General features: G+C 33.3%; 1 protein-coding gene across 1 annotated transcript; it reads right to left on the reverse strand.

Annotated features, from left to right (window-relative positions):
- Positions 1 to 14,458: 14,458 nt before the first annotated feature.
- Positions 14,459 to 18,870, reverse strand: LOC105766175 (uncharacterized). Its single transcript, XM_012585521.2, has 5 exons — positions 18,702 to 18,870; positions 16,498 to 16,677; positions 16,033 to 16,131; positions 15,804 to 15,955; positions 14,459 to 15,065 (listed from the first exon to the last, which is right to left on the reverse strand). The coding sequence occupies exons 2-5, from the start codon at positions 16,666 to 16,668 to the stop codon at positions 14,678 to 14,680; spliced, it is 810 nt and encodes a 269-aa protein (XP_012440975.1). The 5' UTR covers positions 16,669 to 16,677; positions 18,702 to 18,870; the 3' UTR covers positions 14,459 to 14,677.
- Between the last annotated feature and the right edge of the window lie 8,729 nt (positions 18,871 to 27,599).

The raw sequence follows: 27,599 nt of genomic DNA on the forward strand, positions 1-27,599 counted from the left end.
TTTCTGTCATCACTTAAAAATAAGCTGTTACACTCAATGCACTATCATTGTCCAAGCCCACAATAATACTTGACTATAGACCTTTTAAGAATAATCATATTATTCTCAAGAATTCATTATTAATGAGTTTATTTTTACACACAGAAAAAGAAATTGAAATAACAATGGCAATGCTTTATATTAACAAACAAGGTAAAACAAGTATGTGATTACAACCATCTTATGATTGGTCTCTGGGCATACTCTAATAGTAAGACTTTAGGTGAAAGAGGCTATTTCAACCAGGTAAAATGAGTAAGACCATGGATGAATGACTCTATGGCATTATCAGGTAATACGCAAGAATGGTGGATCAGTGTAAGACCATGGATGAAAGACTCCATGGAATCCACAGAGTAATTTACCGAGACAATAAACATGAAACAGAGTAAGTTCGTCGGGATAGTAAACATGGAACAGAGATAGTTTGCTGGGACTGGAACAGAGTAAGTTCGTCGGGATAGTAAACATGGAACAGAGATAGTAAACACAGAACAGATAAAGTCTATCAGGATAGTAAACACGAGGTAAGTTAGTCGGGACAATAAATGCGGGGTAAGTCTGATGGGATGCAAACAATGAGGAAGAATGGTATAAGACCATAGTTTGGCTATGAAAACCCATATAGAGCAAGGTATACAATCGATATTCCATGTGTGAGAAACCATACTAGTGGAAGAAGAGATAAAGGAAAGTATAAGCAGTAGCAAGTGGGTTTCGAGGGATCGGCCAAAAGTGAACAAAGCGATCAAGGTAGATGTGAAAGCCAATAAGGCATAGGCAAGGACCCAACAAGAATTAGAAAAAGATAGGTCATGCAATGGCTGCTTAAGTATGGAGAAGAAAAAGGAGACAGAATGTCTATCGACACTATTTCACTTTGAGGAAAAGTCTATTGCGGGTATGCCGCCATGATGATAGCCGCATGAAAGAAACGAGCAAGTAAAATGGCAAGCTCGTATAGTCGCAAGGAGGATAACATGTTGGTCCCACAAGTCAGACTGACCTTCACACACGGGATAGGTGAGCCCCCAAGTAGAGGCTAGATTGAAGGGTGGATTACTGGAAGTAATCCCCTACTACAAACACTAAGGTGGAATGAGAACGAGTTTGCCAGAATGGCGAGTTATGCTGAAGGTTAGCATGTTACGGAAATGACAATAAGTCCTTTGAGTCTAACGTAAGGGAAGAGAGAGCCTGCCAAGGACTGGTCCGACCAAAAAAGACCACCAAGGAAATGTATGTCTTAAGGATCTTTAGGTAGACAGTTGGGATAATTACCATAGAGGTCATCTAACACTCTAAATGTGGGTCTGTGAAAGGAAAGAAAGACGAGATGTAAGGATAGGACTCGTTGATTTGGTGAGGTACCAAGATAATTGTCAAGTGGAGAGTTCAACCAGAGAAAGGTCTTATAATAGGTCGAGTAGCTCGAAAGATCGAGAGGAGTTCGCAACCCTAACAATGAAGCTCGCCTTAAGCAAACAGGGAGTTAGATTTAATTTAAGTTTATTTTACATTGTTTACCCTCGTGTGATAGGGTTTAATTTTGATGTGATAAAGGAACCGACTAAGTTTGTTTGAACTTACGGAGTTTATTGATGTTTGCAGGGCTTCGAGGAAGGACCAAGCTAGATAGAGTGGAGATTGAGGACCGCTGATGGATCGAGCCATACACATGGGAAAGGGGTATTGTAACACCCCAAATCCAGTCTAAACGTTATGACCGAATCTGGCGATGTCACATTGTAACACCCCTTACCCGTATTCGACGCCGGAATAGGGTACGAGGCATTACCAGAACACATACACTTATAAACATGTTAAACCAAGTTATAAAATTTCATTCAAATTTAAACTCTTCAAATTTTTAACATGCTTTTATAAATCTTCACGTTATAACCTCAAAATACTATATTTGTAACAAATAGGGCTTCTGAGACCCAATACATACTCATGCAATTCAATACTTCATTTCCATTTCATTTAATTCACGATTCTCATGTTCACAATTCAATTCAATTTCTCAATCCAATATACATTTCAATACCACAATAATTCATATAATTCATATCATATCATTTGCAATTTCCATTTAATTCACGTACAATTCAATTTCATTAAGTTCAATACTAATACATATTTATCGTTTAACTTAACGTCCTCTTTTTGCATCCTTTTACACTTCAAGCATGAACCTAGTATTTCATTTCCTTTCCACTCTCGTTTCCTATGCATATCACACAATATATAAACATTACACTCAACTATAGTCACAAGCTAGTCTTTTTGAAGACTATCCACATGATAAACCATTTTAATAAAGATTACAAACTTTAAACCTTACCACCCTTTTATGATCACAAGCATATTTCCATCTAGACATTTACCATCTCAATGCATAATTTTATAAATTTAATGTGGCCTAATCCAGCCACAACTTGGCCAAAGCCCAAGTATACACACCAAACATGCTAGCCAAATAAAGATATAGTATAAGCATTATAAGCAAGGATAAGCACCACATTTATTTATGTATCAAACTTATCAACATGAGTTAATTCACAAACCATTTCTAACATTGCTACATACCAAATCATATACCAAGTATACCACATACACATACTATGAAACTTTATTTTCTCATATGAACTTTAACTATAACTAATAATACATAATTTAAACATCATTTCTTTTCAATCGTTTATCAATTATAATCGAGCATATGGCCAATTATACACAAATAATTCATATGTTCTTCCAATTTTCCTCCTCCTCTTCATTCCACATCCTTAATGTGTATAACACACTTAAACAACATTAACTACAATTTCACTATTCACTCACATGTATATTCAAAGCTGTCTATTCGAGTCAGAGTCACTAAATTATTTTTACCCGGAGCTACAGAACTCCAAATTAAGATCCATAAATTTTACCCAAAACTAGATTCACATATCTTCTTACCATAAAATTTCAAAAGTTTTGGTTTATCCAAATGGTACAGTTTATTCTTTAAAGTTTTCCCTGTTTCACTGCTCGACAGTTCTGACCTCTCTTCACTAAAAATTAATTATCTCATTGTACAGAATTTGGATATTACTTATGTTTGCTTATCTTGAAAATAGATTCACTGAGGATTTTAAAAATATAAACTTTATCCCATAATTATTTTTGTAAAATTTTTGACAATTTTCCAAATTCAGAACAAAAGATTCCAATCTCATTCTGACTCTGTCTAACTAAACTTCAAATATCTCAAAGTATATAACTCTTTTGCTTGTTCTATTCCTTTTATGTGAAAATAGACTCATTCCGATTCAATTTCATATATTATTCAGCCTCTAATTCAATCCCCACCATTTTTGGTGATTTTTCAAAGTCACACAACTGTTGTTGTCTAAACTGTTTTATTGCTAAATGTACTCTTTCATAATTTCACTTTTTCACTTTCAATCACAATTCAATTCAAAATTCACTTTTCCATTTCTAAGTCGATATTCAATTCAATTCCACACATATATTCATTATTCAATTACACTTAGTCAATTTCCCGATGAACACTTCGGAATAATAACAGATACTCGGTGGATTCAGCATATAGCAACCACCTTATTAATCAATGATGTCCGGTGGAATCAGCACATAGCAACCACCTTACTAATCAATGATGTTTGATTCACATAGTAACCTGCACATAGTACTACACATGTGACCATTACCATCCGATACACGTAGTAGCCTGCACATAGTACTACACACGTGATAGTACTACACACGTGATCGAAACTATCCGGTACGCATAGTAGCCTGCACATAGTACTACACATGCGACCTATCATTCCGGTACACGTAGTAGCCTGCACATAGTACTACGCACGTGACCATCACTTTCACTTTTACATAGTGGCCTACACACAATCCGTGGCACACATGTGATCATTTCTGTCACTTCATTCGTATCCCTTTTTATTCCAAAGGTTCATTCGAGAATTTTTCACTTTTTCTCACTTTTCTTTTTATCGATCAATTTCAATTTCTCGTCTTTCTTTATTTATAACAATACATTTAACTTACATAACCTTTGCACTATTCATTCCAGTCCAAAAATCATACTTTGGAAAAATTACATTTTTGCCCCTAAAGTTTCACAAAATTACGATTTTTCCCCTAGGCTCGTAAAATATTTTTTATTCAATTTCCTTGCATTTTAGGCCTAGCTGAACCATTTTCATAACTATAGCAATCTACAATACTCACTTATTCACACACTTGTGACATATTTTATAACTTTTACAAATTAATCCTTTTAGACACTTTCATCAAAAATTACTTAGTACGAATCGTTTATCACACTCCAAACATTCATATTATTCCATAAAACATCAAAATACATGCATATCATTCATGGGTAAATTTTTAAACACAAACCCTAGTTCAAAACAATGGTAAAAATAGGTAAATCTTGTTACAAGGATTTCAAAAACGTAAAAATCATTAAAAACGGGAATAGAACGGACTTACAATTGAGCTTGGAAGCTTGAAAAACCATAGCCATGGTTTCTCCATGCAATTTTCGGCCTAGGGGTTGAAGATGGACAAAATTTGACTTTTAATTTTGTTTTTAATTCATTTTAATAACTAAATGACCAAAATACCCTTAATGAAAAACTTTGGAAACATGCCTAACCATACCCATTTTTGTCCACCAACTTAACCAATGGTCTAAGTACCATATAAAGACCTCCAATTTAAAATTTCATAACAATTGGACACCTCTAACATATAGAACTCAACTTTTGCACTTTTTCCAATTTAGTTCTTTTGACTAAATTGAGTGCCCAAACGTCAAAATTTTCGAACGAAATTTTGACGAAATCATTTTGTGAAATCGTATACCATAAAAATGCAATGAAAATAAATTTTTTTCTCGTCAAATTTGTGGTCCCAAAACCACTATTCCGACTAGCCCCAAATTCGGGCTGTTACAGGTATTATTGGAGGCTACGCCTGAGTATCATAAATAGCAAAGCCAAATAACACACTTAGAATCTAGATTTTTATGGCAGATAGTCCTTAGTCCTTAGTAAAAATTCAAGGATTTCTTTGTAAATAAGTGGTTGGATTAGATATGGAAATTGTGAGGAACTAAGTAATCAGTGGCTTAAGGCCCTTGATGTAAGAATTATTATTTTTTAATTTCATTATTAGATAGTTTATTTTTAAACTGATCTATAACAGTTAAGTTAGACATCATCAAGTATAGGTCTATTGTGACGCTCTATACCCAAATTCAGTGGACAGCTTGGGTGTGGGTGTTACAATTATAGTGGTATTAAAGTAAAATAGCAGCTTGAAATCCAAATTCAACATGCAAGAAGAAACTGTAGTAGCCACTTCTTATAAAATAGAAGAACATCATTAAAACTTATTCATATAACCTTTACCATAATCTCAAACCCAAATAACCCTCATACAAAATCTTACTTCTTCATTTTATTATTCATACACTCTTACAAACTTAATCTTTCATGACTTTAACATGTAGAGTCATAAAACTTACATTGTCATGGAGTAATCACTAATAAAATCCAAAATTTTAACTTCAGCTTAAAGGAGATAGAAATATTGTTGGTTCCTTAATATTCAAATAGCAACACTTTTGAAGAAAAAAGAAGAAAAACTCCCATTTTCTCTAGCCTGAATATATATAACCTAAGTTCCCATTAGAAATTGACACATGCCACAAACTTTCAAAACTACCTTTAAAAATGGTTTATAGTTGTGGAGAAAATCCCATAAATTTATACACTCGGTTCATCTTGTTCCATTAATTCCTAACCAAATTGTTTATAATGTACTTAACACAATAACTCAATGAACTTGGCGCACAATACCTCGGCAATAACCCCAACTTACAAAACTCTTAATACATTTACTCGACTCTTCTTCTTTACAACTCTACACATTCTGAGGTAAATCCTTACTTAATATCCTAGCGTTTGTTATGCGTCTGATCTACATGCCAAAAACAACAATTAGGCGGATAGAACTACATATCACAAACTACTTTTAGACTACTCGCCAGAACTTAGAACCCGCCAAAATTAGGTGTTACACGTACTCTCTCTTTTGTTTCTTACATTAATTTTGGCACAATCATTTTTCTCTTACTCAAATATAACCAACACAAAGGTATTCTACACCATTAGGCATGTAAAGCTTCATATGAATCCATTTGAATGCTTAATTGGAAACGATTACTATAAATGAATTCTGCTAAAGGTAAATAATGTTCCCAAATAGCTAAGGGTAAATAATGTTCCCAAATAGCTTCAAACTTAATGATACAAGCTCGCAACATGTCTTCCAATACTTGGATAGCACACTCTAATTGGCCGTTGGATTCGGGATGGAAAACAATGCTAAAATTCAACCTTGTACCCAAAGATTCATGCAATTACTTCTAGAATCTCGAAGTGAATCGAAGATCTCGATCTAAGATAATAAATATTGGTACACCATGATGTTTTTTTATCTCGCTAATATACACTTCAACAAATTTCTAGAGGTACTAATTCGTTCGAACTACTAGAAAATGAACAGATTTTATTAATTGGCCAATTATTACCCATATGGTATTTCTTTTATTCGATGAGGTTGGCAGACCAACAACGAAGCCCATTGCAATTCATTCCCAATTCCATTGGGGAATTGAAATAAGTTAAAGCAACCCAAAATAGGACCCAAGAGTTTTAGGAGTATTTTAGGAATTTTGGCCTATATGAGCTCAGAATTTCATAAGGCTGGTACTCGATAGTATTTTTGACTATGGCATATTAACTGTCAAATCAATTTTTGAAAAAGTGTTCCACAAACCCTTAATTTTGAAAAATGACTGATTTGTAACAATTCAAATAGTAGGCCTTTATGTTGCAATTTTACCATTTTGTAAAATTAAACCTATTTCTTCCCCATCGACATGTTTTTCACATTTATTTCTTTTCCCTTTCAAACTTATGCTGCCCCTTGCTGTTTTCCTCACTATTCCATTAATTTTTATTCCCAAATTACAATACATTGATTTCCTATCATTCCTAAGTCATTTACCATCATAAATCTCCAAGAAAAAACACCCAAAACTCCATAGATTTCACCATCTTCTTCAAACATGAGGTTTTTGAATTTTCGTTAAAACTCGTTCATTCTTCTAACAAAGGTATCATTGATGTATTCATTGGTTTTTAGTGTTATCTAGACTTTAGAACTGAATTATTAGCCCTCAAATTGCATTTTTTAAATAAAAGCAGAAAATCAAACCATTAATGGTGGATTTCAAGGTTTTGCATAAAATCTTGGTTTCAAAGAGTTTTTCAACTTGTTTTAGCATTATTAGAAGGTTTTTAAACTTATCTTGAAGTTTCGTTAATGATTTCTCATGTTTTAATGAATTTTGTGAAATTTGCCTAAAAGATGTCAGAAAATGTTGATACCACAAATTGAGTAGATTTGTCTAGTTTGAAGGTTGCGAATTAGGCATAAATGATTAAGTAGACGAACGAAACTGATTTTAAGCAAAAAGGTTGAGTATAGATCGAGATGTTAGTATATAAAATTTGTTATGCTAATGGTTTAAGTTACATGAGAGCTTAGCTTAAAGCTTGTGTTTTAGTTGGTTTGAATGGATTCTTAGTTGATATTTTACTATGGTTATTGTATGATTCATGTGTGTAAAGCTTTGGATTCGTTAGAGCTTGCTTCGAGCTAGAGAAACGTTAGTTGAGCTTTTGGTTTTCGACAAAAGCATAAAGTGGTGAGTGTATGGAATTGCTACTCGTAAACATGAGCCATGTGTTATTTGGGAATTTGGATGTAGCCTAAACCCCTACTCTAAGTTCTGAGTGTAAGTTTTCTTGAAATTATACTTGTCTGGTGGTTATGAAGTTATATAATATGCATTATATGTGATATGTGGATATGGTGATTATTGTGTAAAGTGAAATTATATACATGTAATAAATGTGTAATATATATGTTATATGACTATGCTAGTGTTTTGAAAAAGATGCTAATATGCAGTGATAGTGCACGGATAATCGGTAAGTAATATATGTTATTTTTTGGGTATTTTGGCCTTGTGATCTTAAAACCATTCAATATAGTTGGCATGCCATAGGATTGCGAGTACTCACTTATATGTATAGAGGTTTTGGGCGTTGAGGCCCTGGGACATGTTTGGAGGGATCAGGGAATGTGAGCTAAGCTCCATTCAACGGGGCATGTGAGGAGAAATAAGGAGAGTGTTGGCTATACGCTTCACTTTTGGGACATGTTTGACTCTACGAGTCTATGTGGTGTAAGGAGATTCGTGTATCTGATGTGTGATGATAGAGCTCACTACATGTTTCATGATCTAAGTTCCATCTTATCATATTTTATATAATTGTGTAGAATATGTTCTATGCTTGAATGATTATGTATATGTGTTATGAGAATGACCTTTTAGACTATGCATGATTTAATCTATATGATGCTAGACTTAAGAATGCGGTACTTGTGAGCAAATGTCTGGTTGCATCGCATGATGATATGTTTACGTTGTCGAAATTCTTGCATTCACTGAGCTTGTCAAAGCTCACCCCCTCATCTCAACATATATAGATTAGTGACGTCACAGTGTGGGTGGTGTGGTTTTCGAAGGAGTGATCTAAGGAAGACTGGTTACTTATCGTAGGTGAACTATCATTTTATTTGTATTGGGATTAAGGCAATGTGGTAGACTTGTTTAAAGTCATGTTATGTTTGAGTTATTTACGAACTTTGTTATTTCATTTTCGGGAACTTTGCGAGTTTATATGTATGCTTATGTTCATGAACTTTAAAGATGGTTGGATGTATCTTATTCAAACTCGTTTTTGGTATTTTGTATTATTGATTAAGTCATATGAACGGTTATTTAATTTAGCACTTGATGCATGTAACGACCCTATAGTCAGGGGTGTCAAAAAGGGTATTTCCAGGACTCCATTCCCGTAAATCAAACTCATAAATATTTTTAATAAATATCTACCAAGTTGGTTGTGTAGTTCATTAGATTTTGGTTAAGTGAATTTGTATGAATTAAGAGTTAATAAGTATAAGAACTAAATCGCATATAAGGTACAAGTTGAATTATGATCTAAAAATAATTAAAGGGACTAAAGAAACAATTATACCTTTGTTTCTTTAAGTGGACGACATTGATGGTTGTATTATATATATGATAATTTAATATATATTATATGTTTTAATAAATGAAATAAAATTTATATTATAAGTTATATAATAATGGTTATTATAATAAAAACATAAAGGGAAAGTGGTGGTATGCAAATTAAAAAGAAAGAAGGAAGGGAGGGTGACTGACGACAAACCTAGGGACTTTAAGGTTCAAATTCAAAATTGGTTAGTCAATTTAGTCTACTTTCTTATAATTTTTATATTTTTGGAATCCCGATGTTTAGAGCTATTCGACCCATGTTGAAATTTTAGGATTGATTAAGATTTTAGATGTTATTATTGAATAGCTTTAGTTTTAAAGATTAAATTGATAGATTTTTAAGTTAGAAATGGAAAATGATTAAATTTTAGAACAAATTGTAAATTTTGAGTAATAGGGACTATTTAATTGAAAATAGGGAGCTAAATTTAGCTTAAAGTGAAATTAGTATAAAAATATGGGATTAAATGTGAAGAATAAAAATTAGTCTCGGTTTAGAGGCTAAATTGGAATTTAAGTAAATATTGAGTAAAAATTGAAATATTAAATGTGAAATTGAATTGTGGTGTATTGATGTATTTTAATTGTTTTAATTCCGTAGCTAACGTCGTACCGAAATCCTCGACTAAAAAGGGGAAGGATAAAATCGACGTCGAATAGCTCAGAATCCACGGTTTGTATTTCTATAATCCGAACCTAGTTGTTAATTGTTGTATTTTGACATAATGCATATAGTAAGTGGTTGAGGTGAGTATTTTGGCACTTTGATAGTGAATTGAAATTATAGTTGGTTGCAATGGATTGAATTGGTATATACATTATGAATGTATTGATTATTTGAATTGAAAATAATATATGTGTAAATGTGATAATGTGCAAATATGATAATTGGATATTGGTTGTATTTAAGAAATGAAATGAAACCCCATTAACTTTACCGGGATGAGTCAGATATAGATGGCATGCCATAGGATAGGAAGAGTTCAGGGATTTCTTCGACTTTGAGTCGATGAGGCACTAGGTGCCAATTTGCTTCGGTTTAACTGATGAGACACTGGGTGTCAATTTATATAGCGTTGGGCTCAGTTATTACTTCTGATTTATCCGATAAGACACTGGGTACCAAATCTGTGTGTTGGTTGGATCCGTCTATCCGTTCGAGTTCGAGTCGTGTTAATAAGGATAAATAAATAATAAAGTTCTAAAATTGATATTGAAATGGCATGGATAATGCCATTGATTAAATGAAATGTGAATTGATATGTAAAAATTTATTTATATAGCAAGTTATGTGAATTGAGATATTTGTTTAACAAATCAAATATGATAGTATGTGAAAATTGAGTATAGTATGAAATGATATGGTAATATGCATGAACTTGAAATGATGGTATATGGTAATGGTAAGCTTAGACAATAACATGTTTGTATAATTCAAATTATGCATTCTTGTATCTTTATGTCTTTAATTATTCGGATTATAGAAATATCAATTAGTTTTACTCGGCATACGATTTTGTTTTCCGTAAGCAGGTTAGGTTCTTCTCTGATGATTGCCGACTCAGCATCCAACAATGATCCCGATCTCAAACGTGGTGATGTTTACCTTTTGTGATGGCATGTACCTAGGATGCCTTAAGTTGATAGTTATTTTGTGAATGGTTTGTAATTGAGTTTAAGTGTAATGTTGGTTTGGTATATATAAACATATGTTTGTGTTTGAAGCCGTAATTTGGCATGTTGTTTTGAACCAAGGCTTGTTAGGTACATGTGAATTTAAGCTTGATATTAGGTAGATATAAGCTAGGCCAAATTGATTGATTTTGGCATGTTTAAAACTTTGATTTGAATGATGCATGGATGTTATGTTTTGATGATATAACATGTGGTACCATTGAGGGTACATTGGTTAGGCATATTAGGTGATGAATTTGGTGTATTTTGGGCATGTTTAATCATGTTTTAAATAGGTTAAACAATTGGTAATTGAGTTGCTTAGTGCCCAAGTAAGGAGGAAATGGTAAGCTTGAGTTTTAAGGTACTTTTGGGTGCACACGGCCTGGCCACACGGGCAACACACATGGGCGTGTGACTCAAGTCAGAGAGTTACACGGCCTGGCCACACGGGTTGAATGACCCCTACAGTTGAATTTTTTAACTTTTTCCTCAAATTTTCAAATGTGACCCCTACAGTTGAATTTTTTAACTTTTTCCTCAAATCTTCAAATGTTCCTGATTAAGTCCCGAATAATTTCTAAAGTGATTCTAAGGCCTCGAGAGCTTGAATAAGAGACGATATGCATGTTTAATGATGGGTTATGTTATGATTATTGAAATGTTTTGAAATGAATGATTTAGTTTACGTTTTCTTGGTAATGCTCCGAAACCCTATTTTGGTGACGGATACGAGTTTGGGGTGTTACAATGCATGTTGTTTAGGAACTATTTGAGATGAAATATTTGCTTTCCTATGCTGTACTTTTAGCTCTAGTACCAAAGGAATCGATATTGGGCTTTAAAAATCGATACCTCTATGAATTAAAACTTACAAGAAACAGAATAGAGATTTGGTATCGATACCTTTGCACGAGTATCGATACTCGTGGAAGAAATACCGATACTTTGTTCAATGGTACCGATTATTTTTGACAGAGGTGTTTTTAATCGAGAAACAGTATACTCATTTGGTATAGTTTTTCCAAGTGGTATCGATACTACTTAAGGAAATTATCGATACCTGGATGTCAATATCGATACCTACGGATATTTTTATGAAATTTTGCTAAATAACCCTTATGCATGATTCTAGTTGTATGTATGATCGAATAATGAATGATTTGCATGTTACATAGTTAAAATAACTATGGGGAAGTATTAAAACTTGTACAACTTAACAAAAGATTATCAGTTTGCTTGAATCTAGTTTCTTGTTTACTGTAATTGAGATAAGACGGTGGTGTGGCATCCCGTACTCGGGCCTGGGTGTTACACACTCGTTGGCAAGTCAAACATTTTGCAACATATTCGATGATTTCCCTTTTCATACCTGGCCACCATGATGCATAACAAATGGCCCATCGTGAGCTTCACGAAGAATGAGTTGTTTCAATTCAACATTGTCAAGTATACAAATCTGATTACGAAATCGAAGACAGTTGTCCTTGTCAATGCTGAAATTCTCTCTATTGCCTTGTTGAACAATCTTTCTTTTCTCTACTAGCTTGACATCAGCGATTTGTGTCTCTCTAATATGTTTAGTTAACACATATTTTACTTTTAATTCAGCTAACAAGCTATCGTCGTCTCAAATACTCAATTGACTGAACATTGATCTCAATTCGACTACTGACTTGGAACTTAAGGCATTAGCTGCAACATTAGATTTTCTAGGATGATAATCAATTACATAATCATATTGTTTCAAAAATTCAATCGAACGATGCTGCCTCAAATTTAACTCCTTTTGGGTGAAGAGATATGTGAGACTTTTATGATCTATATAAATATAGCATTTTCCACCATACAGATAGTGCCTCTAGATTTTTAGTGCGAATACTACAGTGACTACCTTTAAATCATGTGTTGGGTAACTACGTTCATACGACTTCGTTTATCGGGACACATAAGCGATTACTTTTCCATCTTGCATTAACACAACCAAGTCCGCTCAGAGAAGCATCACTGAATACTACATATTCTTTTCTCAATTTAGGCAAGGTCAAAATTCGTGCTACCATCAGGTTGTTTAATAATTCATATTTTGACACGGTGTCCTAGTTGCTATGAGTTTGAATGTATTTTGATATCACATATTAACTTTATATGAGCTTTAAGGCATATTTGAACATATTTGGAATGAATTTTTGCTTGTGTTTAGGCAACTTCAAAGTAAGGTTTAGGCATGTCAAGTGTGAGAGTGATTTTGGGTCATTTTGAAGTGCTTTTGGATCATCTAATAAGTGACGTTGTGACTTCAAAATTGCAACTTCGCGACCTCGCATTCTTCACGTCATGACATTGCCAAACGAGTGTCATCACGACCTCACATGTTTGAACATAAATTTCAAAACTAATCCAAAAAATCATGGCTTCTTTATGGGCACGACTCGAGCCAAAACATGTCATAAAAATATTTTTAAAGCCTCACAATTTATCTACTTTCTAAAATTTTATAAAAATGTTCTGAAATTTAATTTCTTAACTTCGATTAAAGAAGGTCGTTTGAGTTGCTTTGATAATAGAATGTAACATCTTGCATTCAAACCCACTATTCGGGTATAGTGTAAGATGCCATAATGATATTTAATTTGGATTTAGATTTGGATACTAATATTAGAACAATTTGTGGATTTGAATTTTTGAGCAGATTTGCACATTCAAAATCAAATAATTCTAAAATTGTAGGGATCCAAACCACCATCATTCCTAAATTTAGGTAGTCATTGTTAAGTCAAACTAGAGAAGCTTAAGCAATAAAAAAAATTTCAAGGATACTAATCAAATTTTTATTTTAAATAGAATTATAAAATTTCAAATCAAACCTGAACATTAAAAAATAAGCTTGAAATTCACCATGGAAAACATGATCAATTTCACAAGATAAATGAACTAATCAAACTTAAGCGAGCTCAAGCTATTCAATCAGCATCTTGAATTGAGCTAAAACTTAATTAATTTGAATTTTGAAAGTACTTTTTTTTTTTTTTTGTGTGTGTACAACAAAGCAAGTAAAGAATAAAGTTCGAGTCTTTGGTGAGATGACATGTTACCGCTCGAGGTGCTAGTCTGCGCAACATATGTTTGAGGAGATGTCTCTGCTCGGGGCTGAGATGTGTAGTTGTTGGCATAAATGTACTTAAATATAAAACAAAATTAGATTTAAACACTTTCACAATCTTTTATTTACAATTCATATTTGTTTAATCCGATATAACCCATGAGACTAGAAAAACTGGCTAATTCACTCGTCCATAAAAAAAAACCAACAAAATTAATTTCTCTGATGAAATTTCGTGCTAGTCTGCGCACCGTATGTGCGAGGGGATATTGTCTCTGCTCAAGATTTACACACTTCCACAATCTTTTATTTACAATTTATATTTTTTTAACCCGATACGACCCAAGAGACTAGAGAAACTGGTCAATTCACTCCTCCATAAATAAAAGTACAAAATTAATCTCTGATGCATTAATTTTAGATCTTACAATTTGTCTAACACTGAAATCGCTACAATCGTTCAAAGAAAAAAGTATTCATCAGTTTCTCAGCACATGTAAATTAATATTTTATGAACATGGAAAACCAAAGAATTTACCAGAGAACTTGCCCAAAAGCACATTAGAGCTGGATATAAACACAATTCAGACAATGATGCAGGTTCAGAAAAGCCAATTAACACTGATGTTGCCAAGCCATGTAAAAAGTGGAAATTGAGCAAGGGCAATAAAGAGCAAAAGATAATGGTGCTTGCTGGAATCGTAACTTCTAACCTCAGCAAAGAGGACCCGCTTCATTGTCTTTACCAAGAAGATTCCCATGCATAAGCATGCCCATGGCATCAAAAAGTAGTAAGAATATCTCCATATGATCCTTCCGAGGACAGCCAAACACATTCCTGTGAAAGCATACCCAGCATATGCAAGAATGTCAAGTAATGGTGCCTCACCACTGCCCAGTGATAGTAATGTTACTTTCAGCAGCGAGACTTGCAGAAACCAGCCAAACAACCCCTTAACAAACAGCCAGTTAAGTGCTTCAGGGCTAAACCTGTTGGAAAGATGAGAATAGAAATCATTAGACAGAAAATGAAGAAAAAAAAAGGGGGGGGGTCTGAAATATGATTTTTCCAAGTAATATTATGTAGAATACTAAAAGTGATTAAAATTTAGTTTTGCCACATTATGAATCAGAAAACTAGAAGCCAGATCTCATGCAATGAGCTTTAACATTGAACCATAAGCTTCAGAGAAGATTCTATCCTAAGTTCCAGAAACAAGCAAAACTACAGGAAAATGTCAAGTAACAAACAAAAAGGTACAAGAATAACAATAACTATTTCTTTTTCCTTCATATTTTGTACAGCATCTGGAGAAAAAATTCGTTTGGGCTGTTATTCCTGAACTCAAAACTCCTTGACTTGCCCTAATCTCACAGGGATTATTATAGAATAAGAAATTTTAAATGCAGCAGATGTTGATTTAGCTATTGGCTGGCCACACAGAAGTCATTTTAGCAATAAGCTTCTTAAGAACTCAAGAGAGCACATAGAGAAAGCCTCACTAGTGAGCTAAGGATTGTAGCATAGAGGGCAAAATTTAAGTTAGAGCCCTCGAATTGCCGAGTTGTAGTCAGTAAGAAGTGTTTAAAAGTCACCTAATTAAAAATTACGACAAAGCAGGAAGAACTTTGTCCAGAAAAAAAGTTTCAAACTACTAAAATGTACATTACAAAGTTTGTAAAAGGTAGGAATAGAACTAGTTAGATTGAGGAAGAAAAATTACTAACTTTCTTTGAAGGCCAAGTGACAATCCAGCAAGAACGACATAGGTGCCAAATGCCATAAATGGGATGTATAAGTCTGGTGCGTTTATGTCATAAATTGGGGGTTTATAGGAAAGCCTGCCACCTACTGGCTCAGTTATTCTTGTCCAATGGCCCTGAAGTAAAAAGGAAAGCTTGAGAAGGTAGATAAAACAAAAACAAGGAAAATGTAAGAAAGGGAACATATGCTTACCCTGTGAAGAAATGGCAGTAAAACAACCTTCAATTTGTTTCTCACATATTGATCGTTCACTTGAAAGTAGTACTGGGGATCAGAGAAGTATCTACTTATCTGCTCATTTCAAGATCAGAAAAGAGAAAAAAATTATGCAAGAAGACTATTTTTAAATTTGGAGCATTTCAAATACGCTGAACAGAGAGAAATTGAATACATCCCTAGGAACAGTGACAAGGCTCCGCAACCAGACTGTTCAAACCATGTTAAAAGTTAAAGGAGTAAGTTCTCAGTGGGAAATGATTTGAGAGAACAAAATTTGATTTAAAATCCACATATGACTTATAACAGTATCCGAGAATAGCAACATTCAAATACATGATACTACTATGCTACAAGGATTGAAAGGTTACATTAATTAGTTTAGCATATGATAACAACAATAAAGTAAAACTCTATAGATAACAGCAGCATGCTACTTACATTGCTTTGCACATACTCAGAACTTGATCCCAAAATTTTCTCTCCATAAGCACCCAGACCACCTCGGATAAGACCAGAACCAGCCCCATAAAATGAATTGCCAAATGGATTTGGCTGAGGATTTGTTGGCGGTCTTGGTACCCCAGGCTGGGCTCCCAAGTTATTGTACATTTCTGAAATCTGACAAAAGATGAAAAAACTTTTATTTGAACAGAATACCTCATCATGGTGCAAGAACAGATGTCACAAACTTCTAATTTAAAAGAAACACACTATATGCTACAGGTAAAGACAGAAGGCAAAGTTAAATTCTTCTGTCTAATAAAAAAAAATATATTATTCAAATTATATAATACACACAGACACACACACACACACACTATACATATATAGAGAGAGAGAGAGAGAGAATTATAGGTAGATATGACTCCGTTCAGCCTTAGCAATGTTTACTGACCACTGTCGAAACACACTTGGAAAATGATAAAATCAAAAAGAGTAGCATCAATGTAAACAAAATGCAGAAAACCATGAATACAGTAGATGGCAACCCTATTTAAAACAAACGTAGTAGTAATTTAGCTAAGTTTCTCCACTTCTAGCAGCAAAAAAAAAAGAAGCTAAGTTCCTCTACTTCTAGCAGCAAAACATTTGAAATAGTATTTGTTTCCATCAAATTTATACCTCTCACCACACAGATCATTTATCTCTTAATATTATTAATTGTTTTCTCCACAAAACTACCTGGAGGAGACATAGAATCCTTTAGATGGTTTAAAATATGAAATCCGCAAAGGATCATTATCTCATGTTACTAAGTGTGTTATTGATCATAACTAGCTCATTGTAACAAAAAAAAAATATCATACTAAATGGTCAGCAATGCAGATATTCTAGCATGCCTTGCAATTTGACTCAGCTTCATAAAGTAGATGGTAAAGACATGTGATTGGTTAATTTGAGGAAGAGCTGCTTAGCTCTCATTATCCAATGGCATGAAAAGAGAGTAACAAAGATTTACAAGGTTCAAGGAATGCTAACACCCCACCCCCCAGGGTGTTATTGACCATAGAATTTGTTTCGTAAGGAGAATAACCATAAAGCATTTATTTTTCACATTGAGAATATTCCTTGTATGTTGATTGCATTTCAAACACAAAAGATTCTATAGTATTACATTACCTGACTTGTTCTGCAAATTATAAGGAGCTTCACCTATGAAGTATATTGAAATGAAAAATATCAAATTTCTGAAAATCTGTCCAAAATAAGTACAAAATTTAAGATCCCAGACACGTGGTTGAGGTATATAATCTATTTTAATTTCCCCAAAACACTGTAAGCACCATGAAAAGAAACAGCTAACTAGCAATTTGGATCCCCACCCCCATTGTCTATCCATCCTTCACGATCATGAGTTTAGAGTGCAGCTTCATCAAACCCTTGGATAAAGCAAGAGTTCATGAAATTTAACAGTTTCCTTTTATGCCAACCAGCCCTTAATTAAATGCTCACTGACCCATGGTTAGAGAACTCAATTTCTTTCCTTCCAATTGATAGATACAAAAAGCTGTAAAGTTCCTTACTCCTCTCCAACCTCAGCGAATATTATTCTGAAAAGCACCTAATAGTAAAAGGGCTTCGAGTTTCGAATACCCTTCCTTTGATAACTTGTGATTCTAACTCGCCACAAAATTCATGTATTGCAGAATAGAATTTGAACATCTACACATGCCACCAAGATCTTTCGCCTCAATCATTTACCACCCTTGTTTATTTACATCAAATAGCCCTAAGCTCCAAAGTAACAGCAACACGAAAGCAACCAAGGCCAAATATCATAAAAACAACAATAACAATATCAAATCTTTACATCCAGATTGAATAAACAACTGAAAATCAACTCATATAGATGTTCACTAATTTATCTACTGTCCACAATGCAAAAATCATCGAGAATTAAATAATTTAACAATAATAAAATGAAAGATGAATATAAGCAATCCTGAGTCAAAGATCAATCAATTTAAACTACAAAGGAAATATAGAAATAATAATAAATAAGCAGAAATTATAGCTACTAATTCATTTTAATTGACAAGTAAAACATAAATGTAGATCACGCAAAAACACACATGTGCACAAAATTATATTATTATATTCATAAACAGAGAGATTTGGATCGGAGAAAGAAAGGACGTTACAACTAAAATAAAGCGGTAAAAAGGTTCCGGCGAAGGGGATCGGAGTCGGACAAGATGCCGGCGAGGGTTTCTGCGTGAAAGGGAAAAGAAAGGGCGGCAGTGGAAAACTCAGAGAAGTAACGCGAAAATTAAAGATACAAATAATATGCGAACAACTAAAATTTGTAGATTTTAAGAATTTTTGATAAACCATTTTTAATATTTTAAATGATTTTGATAATTATACTAATTCTTTATTTTATTTAAAATTTTAAGAAAAAATATTAAATAAGATATTCAAATTTATCCTTTTAAAATTTATTCAAAATAATATAAAATATTATATTAATAAGATTAAAATTAAGAAATAAGTTATTTTTAAAATTAATATTTATATTTATCAAACAACATAATTATATTAAGACAAAAATATTTGGTATATGGGAGTTTTAAACTCCACAAACAATGTCAAAGGGTTGATTAGTGTTTTATAGGATATAATAAAATATTAAAAAAAGACACATAACTATTTTTAAAGTTACTTGTAGAATATAAATAAATACATTGCTAATGTACCAAAAACTAGCCTTTATATTCTTATATTTTATTAATTTATAAAATAATTTCTAACATAATTTCAACACTTAAAATTTAGTGGTAAGAATTTAATACTTAATTTTTAGTACTTAATTTTAATTGATCAAACAATAATATATATTCGTATAATACAAAAATTTTGTCAAAATAGTAAATAAATAAACAAATAAATAATATTTTAATAAGTTACGAGTGTAAGTTCAATTACAAAATTAATAATATATGTTCAAATAACAATAATTATAATAATCTATAGTCGATCATGCCACTAACCCAGTGATAATTTGTGCAAGTTTCAAGTTGATTAGCATAAGATTTAGAGTTTGATAATTATGTTTGTAAACCCACCCATTCCTCTCCTCCTATTATAATGCAATTGTTTTCTTGTAAAAAATAATAATTTACTATTACAAAGTATAATTGGACTGAAATCAAAATATATTCGGACATTAACTGAAATATGATTTAAATTGAGAACTCACGTATGATTTTATATAGAATGAGATTTGAATATGAAATCTCAAATTCTTATTACCTTAATTTTGCCAACAAGCTAATGAGTTATTAAATCGGTTTCGCAACTTGAAAAAGAAATTGAATTATTCAATATTATTTCCTTTCTAAATTCCAAAGTGATGGAATTGAATTTTATCATTTTGGATCTTAATTTTTTTTTTTTTTTGTAAAACTCAAAATTGATTAGACTACTTAACTTGAAACAAAACCCTAATGAAACCTTTATTTTTCGTAATAGGTTCCTAGTGCTTCAAGTTTTGGTTCGTTAACCAATGGAGTCAAGGTGGCTATTGTGTAAGGGATTACTGGGTTGTCAAGCTGCTTGTGTGTTCCATTTTCCTCCTTTTGTCTTGTGTGGAAAATCGAGACGGGGGAGGTTTGTTGGAAGAAGAACTAGATTGTTTATTTCTTGAGCCTATAACGTTGCTAATAGTCAAACAATGGAGGTTTATCCGTTCTTTGTCCTATATGGATGCACAAAATCCATTTAAGATACACTTTCAAAAATTATCTAGGGAATTTTTAATTTGTATATTTAAGATTGAATTGTTGGGATTCAAGATTATAAAACTAGAAAATGGCAGCGCAATAATATAAAATTATATTGAATCCGAATAAAGATCATGCATCAAAAGAGTAAATAAAAGAGAATAAACTTACAATGATTCGAAATTATGGCTTTTACTGTGGAGACTTCTTTGGTTATGGCATTTCTAATTTGCTCGCTCCCTCTACCCATAGCGAATCTTCTCCTTGTAAGCCTTGTATCAGGATCTTCGGGCCCTATGGTAGTTCCCTATATAGCATAATTTGTCTAGGAGTCGTCACCTTTGAGGAGACAAAGTTCAATTGTTGTTATAGCACCTTAAACGTTCATTGCTTGTATTTCTTAAAGCTCCTCACAAATCAAGTTAAGATTAGAGATAGGTTGTGGGGGGAGGGGAACTCCACTTCCCCACACTAGATTTCAAAGATTTCAAGGGAGTTTAAGATCCCCACCAGTTACACTCTTAGGAGACCAAGGTAAGATGATATTGTTATTGGAAAAATTCGATTTAGAAAAAAATTTTGTTGCATAGTGGAAATTTCTTTTTTTTTTTAAGTTGAAGTGGTTGTGTTATATAGCAATAAACCATTTACTAAATTCATACTCTTGTTTTGGAATAGGTGGTCTAAGTTATTTTCCGACTTTCTACCAACACGGTCTTCTTTACTATTCTTGAACCTCGACTTGCTTAGATTGTGGGCGTTAACTCACAAACTGGGGAACACAATGAAAACTTTATTAACATTCCAGTAAGAAAGATCAATAACTCTCTTTAGGCTAGAAACTAAAATACAAACTCTCCCTAAGTTATGATTCAATTGAAGAATAAATCTCACTAAAATTTGATAGTGTGTCAACTCTTGATATTGGTATCTTTTTACTAGCCCATGATCTTTATTTATGGAGAAAATCACAAGAGTTTTAATTGAACAATAAGAAACAAAATAATAATATTTTAATGGAAAACATGTAGTCTCACTATGAATAAGGGATGTGGGTGGCACACCCCTATTAAGAACTAGGGTTGTCACCTATCCCATGTGTTCTAGGCCTTATTTGGTCTTCTCATGTATTGGGTACAAATATATGTGTTATTATGATTTTTAACCAATTCATATAATATAACCAACCCAAAAAAACAATTTTCTATTTCCTAAAATATCATTTATTTAATTAAAAAATTTAATCCATTTTCCTAATTAAATTATTTTCACATTCCAATTCTAATTCTGTAAAAGGCATGGCAACTTTACCTATGTAACACTCCTTACCCGAGTCCAAACCTAAACCTAAGCAATAGATACCACATTTGAGTATAAATCACTTCCATTCTAAATTCATTTTATAGATTTCATTTTATTTTATAAAAGTTCTTTTAATACAAGCTACTTTAGTTTTCAATGATTTAATTACATTCTCATATTTCATACACTATACATGACCTTTAGATCCTCACTCCTTTATGATTCATGTTAATTTACTTATTGTTTTTCATTATTTTCCTCGCCTCTCCATTTCACATCTAATATGTATATACAATTAAAAGAATAATTTTATTTAATTACAACATACACAAACAAAATTTATTCAATAATAGATTAAAATCAAACATTACATTTTCCTTCACAAATAAAACATGGATATGAAAATATCTTTAAGACTCTTACCTTTCTTCTTAAATTCCCATTTCCAAATAAAACTTTTCACACTAGTATTTATTTTATGATTTTCTTATTTTAACATGATTTTACTTCATTTACAAATTAATCTATAAGTTTTAAAATTTAACAACTTAAAATAGTGCAGCCCATTGTGCATTAATCACATTTTAATTTATATCTCATTCATCGAATTGATAATCAAGTCCCATTTGAAATTTCTGAAACTAGATATCCCATCCTTAATATAAAAATTATGAACAAAATTCTAAATATATAGTTTTTTTAGATCTCTCTATCCTATTGCTAGGTAGCTATGATCATTCTCTACTAAAATTATTTACCTTTCAAGACAAAATTTTTATAACGTTGTTGTTTGTTTCTCTTGAAATTAGACTCATTATGAGTTTTATACATATAAAGTTCATCTTTTAATTATTCTTTTACAATTTTAATGATTTTTCAATGTCGAACAAAGGAACTGAAATCAATTTAACCTTGTCTAACTTAAATTTATTTATCTCATAATTTGCAATTTCATTGCTTACCTCATTTCTTTGATACAAAACTAGACTCAATAGGCTTCAATTTCATGTTTTGTTAAACCTCTAACAAAATTTCTTTACTTTTTGGTGAATTTTTAAGTTGAGCCACTATTACTATTTTTCTCTAAATAACTTTCATATTCTTAAAAGAATTTGCTTTGTCAATTTGTACAACTAAGTATTAATCATTGACACTTTAGTCAATGATTTTATTACATACCAATACACTTAATATGGAGTGTGCCTTGTATTTTTGGACGAAATAGAGTCGATGTCCCGATGATATGACACTTGACGTCTCGACGAGAAGGAACAAACGTCGTGATGACACGACACTTGACGTCTCTACGAGGCAACATACGATGTCACGGTGTGGCGATGTGTTCCCACATAAGCCAGGTTTCTTCTCCTAGTTAAACTTTGATAATTTTTCCCATTCAAACTCTGATTAATCTAGGATATTTTAGTTACATTTGACCTTTGAATTTGGCCTATAAAAGGGCCTTAGTAACACTAGAATAAAGAAGACAACATAACACAATTAATAAATAGCTTTAACAAAGCTTTAAGAGAATTTTGTGTTTTAGTCAAAGGGATTTGTATTCGGGGTTCATTATTATTTTTTTATTATCTCCATCTTGTATTTTTCAGATTAGTTTCTCATTAGTGAAATCTCCTTTTTCCCGTGGTTTTTTATCCTCTTGATTTGAGGAGTTTTTTCACATGAAATTTATGTGTTTGATTTGTTTAATTTCTTCTTATTCGTTGTTTATATGGGTTGATACCCAATAAATTGGTATCAGAGCTTGGTTTGGATTCCGTAATTGACACGTTCAGAGATGAAAATAACAAAATTTGATATTGAGAAGCTCGAAAGGGTCACAAATTTCATTTTATGGCAAGTTCGGATGACAATTCTATTTCAGAATGGCTTAAAAAGGGTCGTTACTGGGAAAAAGCCTGAAAATCTAAACCAGTCAAAATGGGAAGAGCTTGATGAGAGGGTCCTGTCCGAATTCAGTCTTGCCTTACAAATAATGTGTTGTAGGAGGAGATGATGGAGAAAATGACATCAATCTTGTGGAAGAAGCTAGAAACACTTTACATGACAAAGTCTCTCGCGAATTGGTTTTTGTTGAAACAATGCCTATACACGTTCTATATGGATGAAGGTGCATCAATTAGGGCTTACATCAGTGATTTTGTGACACTCTTGAATGACATAAAGAATGTCGAGGCTAATATAGAAGATGAAGATCAGGATATGTTATTATTGTGCTCTTTGCCCCCTTCGTATAAAACTTTCAAGGAGACCCTAATTTATGGAAGAGATAAACTCTTGTTCGAGGATGTGAAAGGAAATTTTTTGAGCAAAGATAAACTCAACAATGAGTTGGTTCTGAATAGCAAGTTAGATGAGCAAGCCTTAGTTTTGGTTGCCAGAGGCAGGAAACAATCTAAATATTCAAATCAGAATGGACCTAGGTCAAGATCAAAGTCAAGAAACTAAGACAAACAATGTGGCTACTACAAGAAGTTGGGTTACATTAAAATAGAAAGTTATAAACTCCAAAACAAAATTAGAAGGGCTGTTGAAAACAATGAGAAGGGAAAGCAGAAGGTTGAGGTAGCCAACTCTAGTGTGGCCAAAGATAAGGGAGATACTTTGTTGCTGGTGTCTACGACTAAAAGGTCTAAGCTTATGTTTGAGTGGATCTTGGATTCAATGTGTTCTTACCATATGTGTCCAACAGGGACTGGTTCTCCACATATAGTCTAGTTAAAGGTGTAGTTGTGTTTATGGGGAACAATTCACCCTATAAAATAATTGGTATTGGTACGGTTCAGATCAGGATACACAATAGAATTATGAGAACACTGTTAGATGTTAGGCATGTGCCTGATTTGAAGAAAAATCTCATCTCCTTAGGTATCTTAGACTCAAATGGTTGTAGGATTGTCATCGAGTCAAACGGCATCAAGGTATCTCATTGAGCTCTTTTTGATAAGAAGACAAAAAACGGCAGCCTATACATTCTGCAAGGTTCAAAGGTGATTGGTGTGACATCAATTACAAAAGCAGAGCCAAAACAGTTGCTACGTCACGACGAGGACTCATGTAACATTGCAACGACACGACAAAATCCATTCTTTATGGATTCTGAATCAACTCGATTGTGGCATATGCGACTTAGTCATATGAGCGAGAAAGGTATGACCGTTTTGAGTAAAAGAGGTCTTTTCACAAGCACTAGAGTTAAAAAGTTAGAGTTCTACGAGCACTATATTTATGGGAAGTAGACACGAGTCAGCTTTGGTTCGACAGTGCGTAGGACAAAAGGGACCCTTGACTACATTCATTCCGATTTATGGGGTCCAGCACAAGTCACCTCTAAAGGAGGTAGCAGATATCTTCTAACTTTTATTGATGAGCACTATAAGAAAGTTTGGGTCTATTTCCTAAAACACAATAATGAAGCCTTCTGGATCTTTAAGTAGTGGAAAACCTTACTAGAAAAGAAAACTAGGAAGTCCAAAAAGCGGTTAAAAACGGATAATGGTATCGAGTTATCAGAATTGCTATGGTAAAATCTTGTGAACTCTTCCTCCACTATTGCCCCTATCAGGTTAATGGCATATCATTCTTCATTCTCATCAACACATTTCAAGGCATCGAATACATTGAATGTAATATGTTGTTCATTTACCCTCATGGTCAGTTCACCTTTCTGCACATGAATTAAAGTTCTGCCTATAGCAAGAAAAGGTCTTCCAAGAATACTTGGCACATCTTTTTCAGCTTCACATTCTAAAATAAGGAAATCTGCCGGAAAAATGAACTTTTCTACTATTACCAACACGTCCTCAATTTTACCTTTCGGATGTGCGTACGATCAATTAGCCAGTTGCAATGTAATCGTAATAGGTCTTGCTTTCCCAATTCCCAGCTTTCTGAAAATAGACATACGCATTAGATTTATACTTACTTTTAAATCACATAATGCCTTACCAACATATTGATTTCCTATTGAAAATGGGATAGTGAAACTCCCTAGGTCCTTCAACTTTAAAGGTAATTTGTTTGAAAACATAGTTGTGCACCCTTCAGTGAGAGCAATAGTCTCAAATTCTCCCAACATGTGCTTCTTTAACAGCATGTTTTTCATAAACTTCACATAACTAGGCATCTGCTCCAAAGCTTCTACTCACAGTATGTTGATATGGAGTTGTTTCAAGAAATCTAGAAATATTTTAAACTGGGCATCTTGTTTACAATTGCGAAATCGTTGCAAAAATGGTGGAGGTGGTCGTCCTTCCGGTTGCTGACGTTGTTTTTCCGTAGCATTTCCATTAGTAAGATGACCTGATTTTTCTGCAATAGTCTTTTGTTTAGCCTTTCTAGTTGTAGTGTTCTTTTCAGATGTTTCTAAAATCTTACCATTGTTGCAATCTGATTTGCCCTCTTCTACCATGGCATCTTTAATGATTTCATTCAGTTGAGTCCCAATTCAGAGAGTAATTGCCTTACAGTGCTCCTTCCCTTATGATCTCGAATTATCAGTATCACTTGGTAGAGCTCCTTGTGGCCTCGAACTCAAAGCATTTGCTATTTTCCCCCACTTGATTCTCAAGAGCTTAAAGATATACAGTTTGACTCTAAATTACGACATCGTTCTTGGCCATATTCTCTTTCAACAAGGCTTCAATAGATGATGATGATGAAGTCAATCCTGACCTTGCTGGACATTTTGCCTCAGCATAGGTTGAGTATAACCAAGTGGTACACTAGTGGCGTTCTGTCTTGCCACCTCGCACTTTCTTTAACACTGCGATAGAATAGTGATACTAGAACAACATCTCCAAGCGACAAAAACTTGTCACATTGTTAAAATTCCCCGTACCTTGATTATTCCAACTAAAGTTCAGATGTTGCTTCCACCCTAGATTGTACGTGTTATAATAAAGGTTATTGTTCCGGTTGAAATTACCCATATAGCACATAGTTGCTAGATTTTATGGGCATTCGTAAAACTTATAGTCTTCTCCACAATAAACACACGATGGATCGACTGCTTTCATCTCTTGCACTGCAGCTAGTCTCTTCATTATTTTGATCATATTAGTTAAAGATGATACCTGGGCAGTCAATGAAGTGATTGCATCAACTTCCATGGTGTCAGCAGCTCTCTTGGCAGTCCCAACTTGCGTGGTAGGATATTAACAATAATTGTTGGTAATCCGTTCTAAAATCTCATACGCTTCATTGTAAGATTTATCCAACAAGGTAACATTGGCAGAAGCATCAACTACCATTCTCGTAAGTGCATTTAACCCATTATAAAACATGTCTATCTGTGTCCAGTGTTGAAACTCATGCATCGAACATTTCCAAAGTAGTTCTTTAAATCTTTCCCAAGCTTTATATAGTGTTTCATCCTCTGATTTCTGAAAAAACGTGATGTCATTTCTAATATTGGCATTCATATTTGGTGGATTATACCATAGCAAAAACCTGTGGCAAAGATCATTCCATGATGTCACTGTCCCTGACGGCAAAGCATTCAACCATGCTCTTGCTCGGTCTCTCAAGGAATATGGAAACAATTTAAGTCTCAGGGCATCTTCAAGAACACCCTATTGTCTAAAACAAGTCACGGACTTCTAGAAAAATTCTTAAATGCAATCGTGCATCTTCAGTAGGCAACCTGCTGAACTGTCCCTCTGTTTACAACATTTGAAACATCGTTGGTTTCAATTCAAAATACAGAGCTTGAATGTGTGGTCTAACTATCCTAGGATTCAGATCATCCAACATGTTCACGAATTGGCCTATCTCGGTCATCTATCACACGATGAATGTAAAGATCAACATCCTGACCATTTGGATTAAATGGATCATTCAGACCAAGATCATTCTTGTCCCTAACCATATTACACACTTATCTTCTCCTTCTTCACAAAGTTCTCTCAATCTCTGGGTCGAAAGGATACTCTTTGTTAATAAGAATGCCTCTACTCATGCACTGATAACAAACCTATAGAAAAAAAACTAAGT

Source organism: Gossypium raimondii, chromosome 5 (genome assembly GCF_025698545.1).
Source record: "Gossypium raimondii isolate GPD5lz chromosome 5, ASM2569854v1, whole genome shotgun sequence".
Lineage (NCBI taxonomy): Eukaryota > Viridiplantae > Streptophyta > Magnoliopsida > Malvales > Malvaceae > Gossypium > Gossypium raimondii.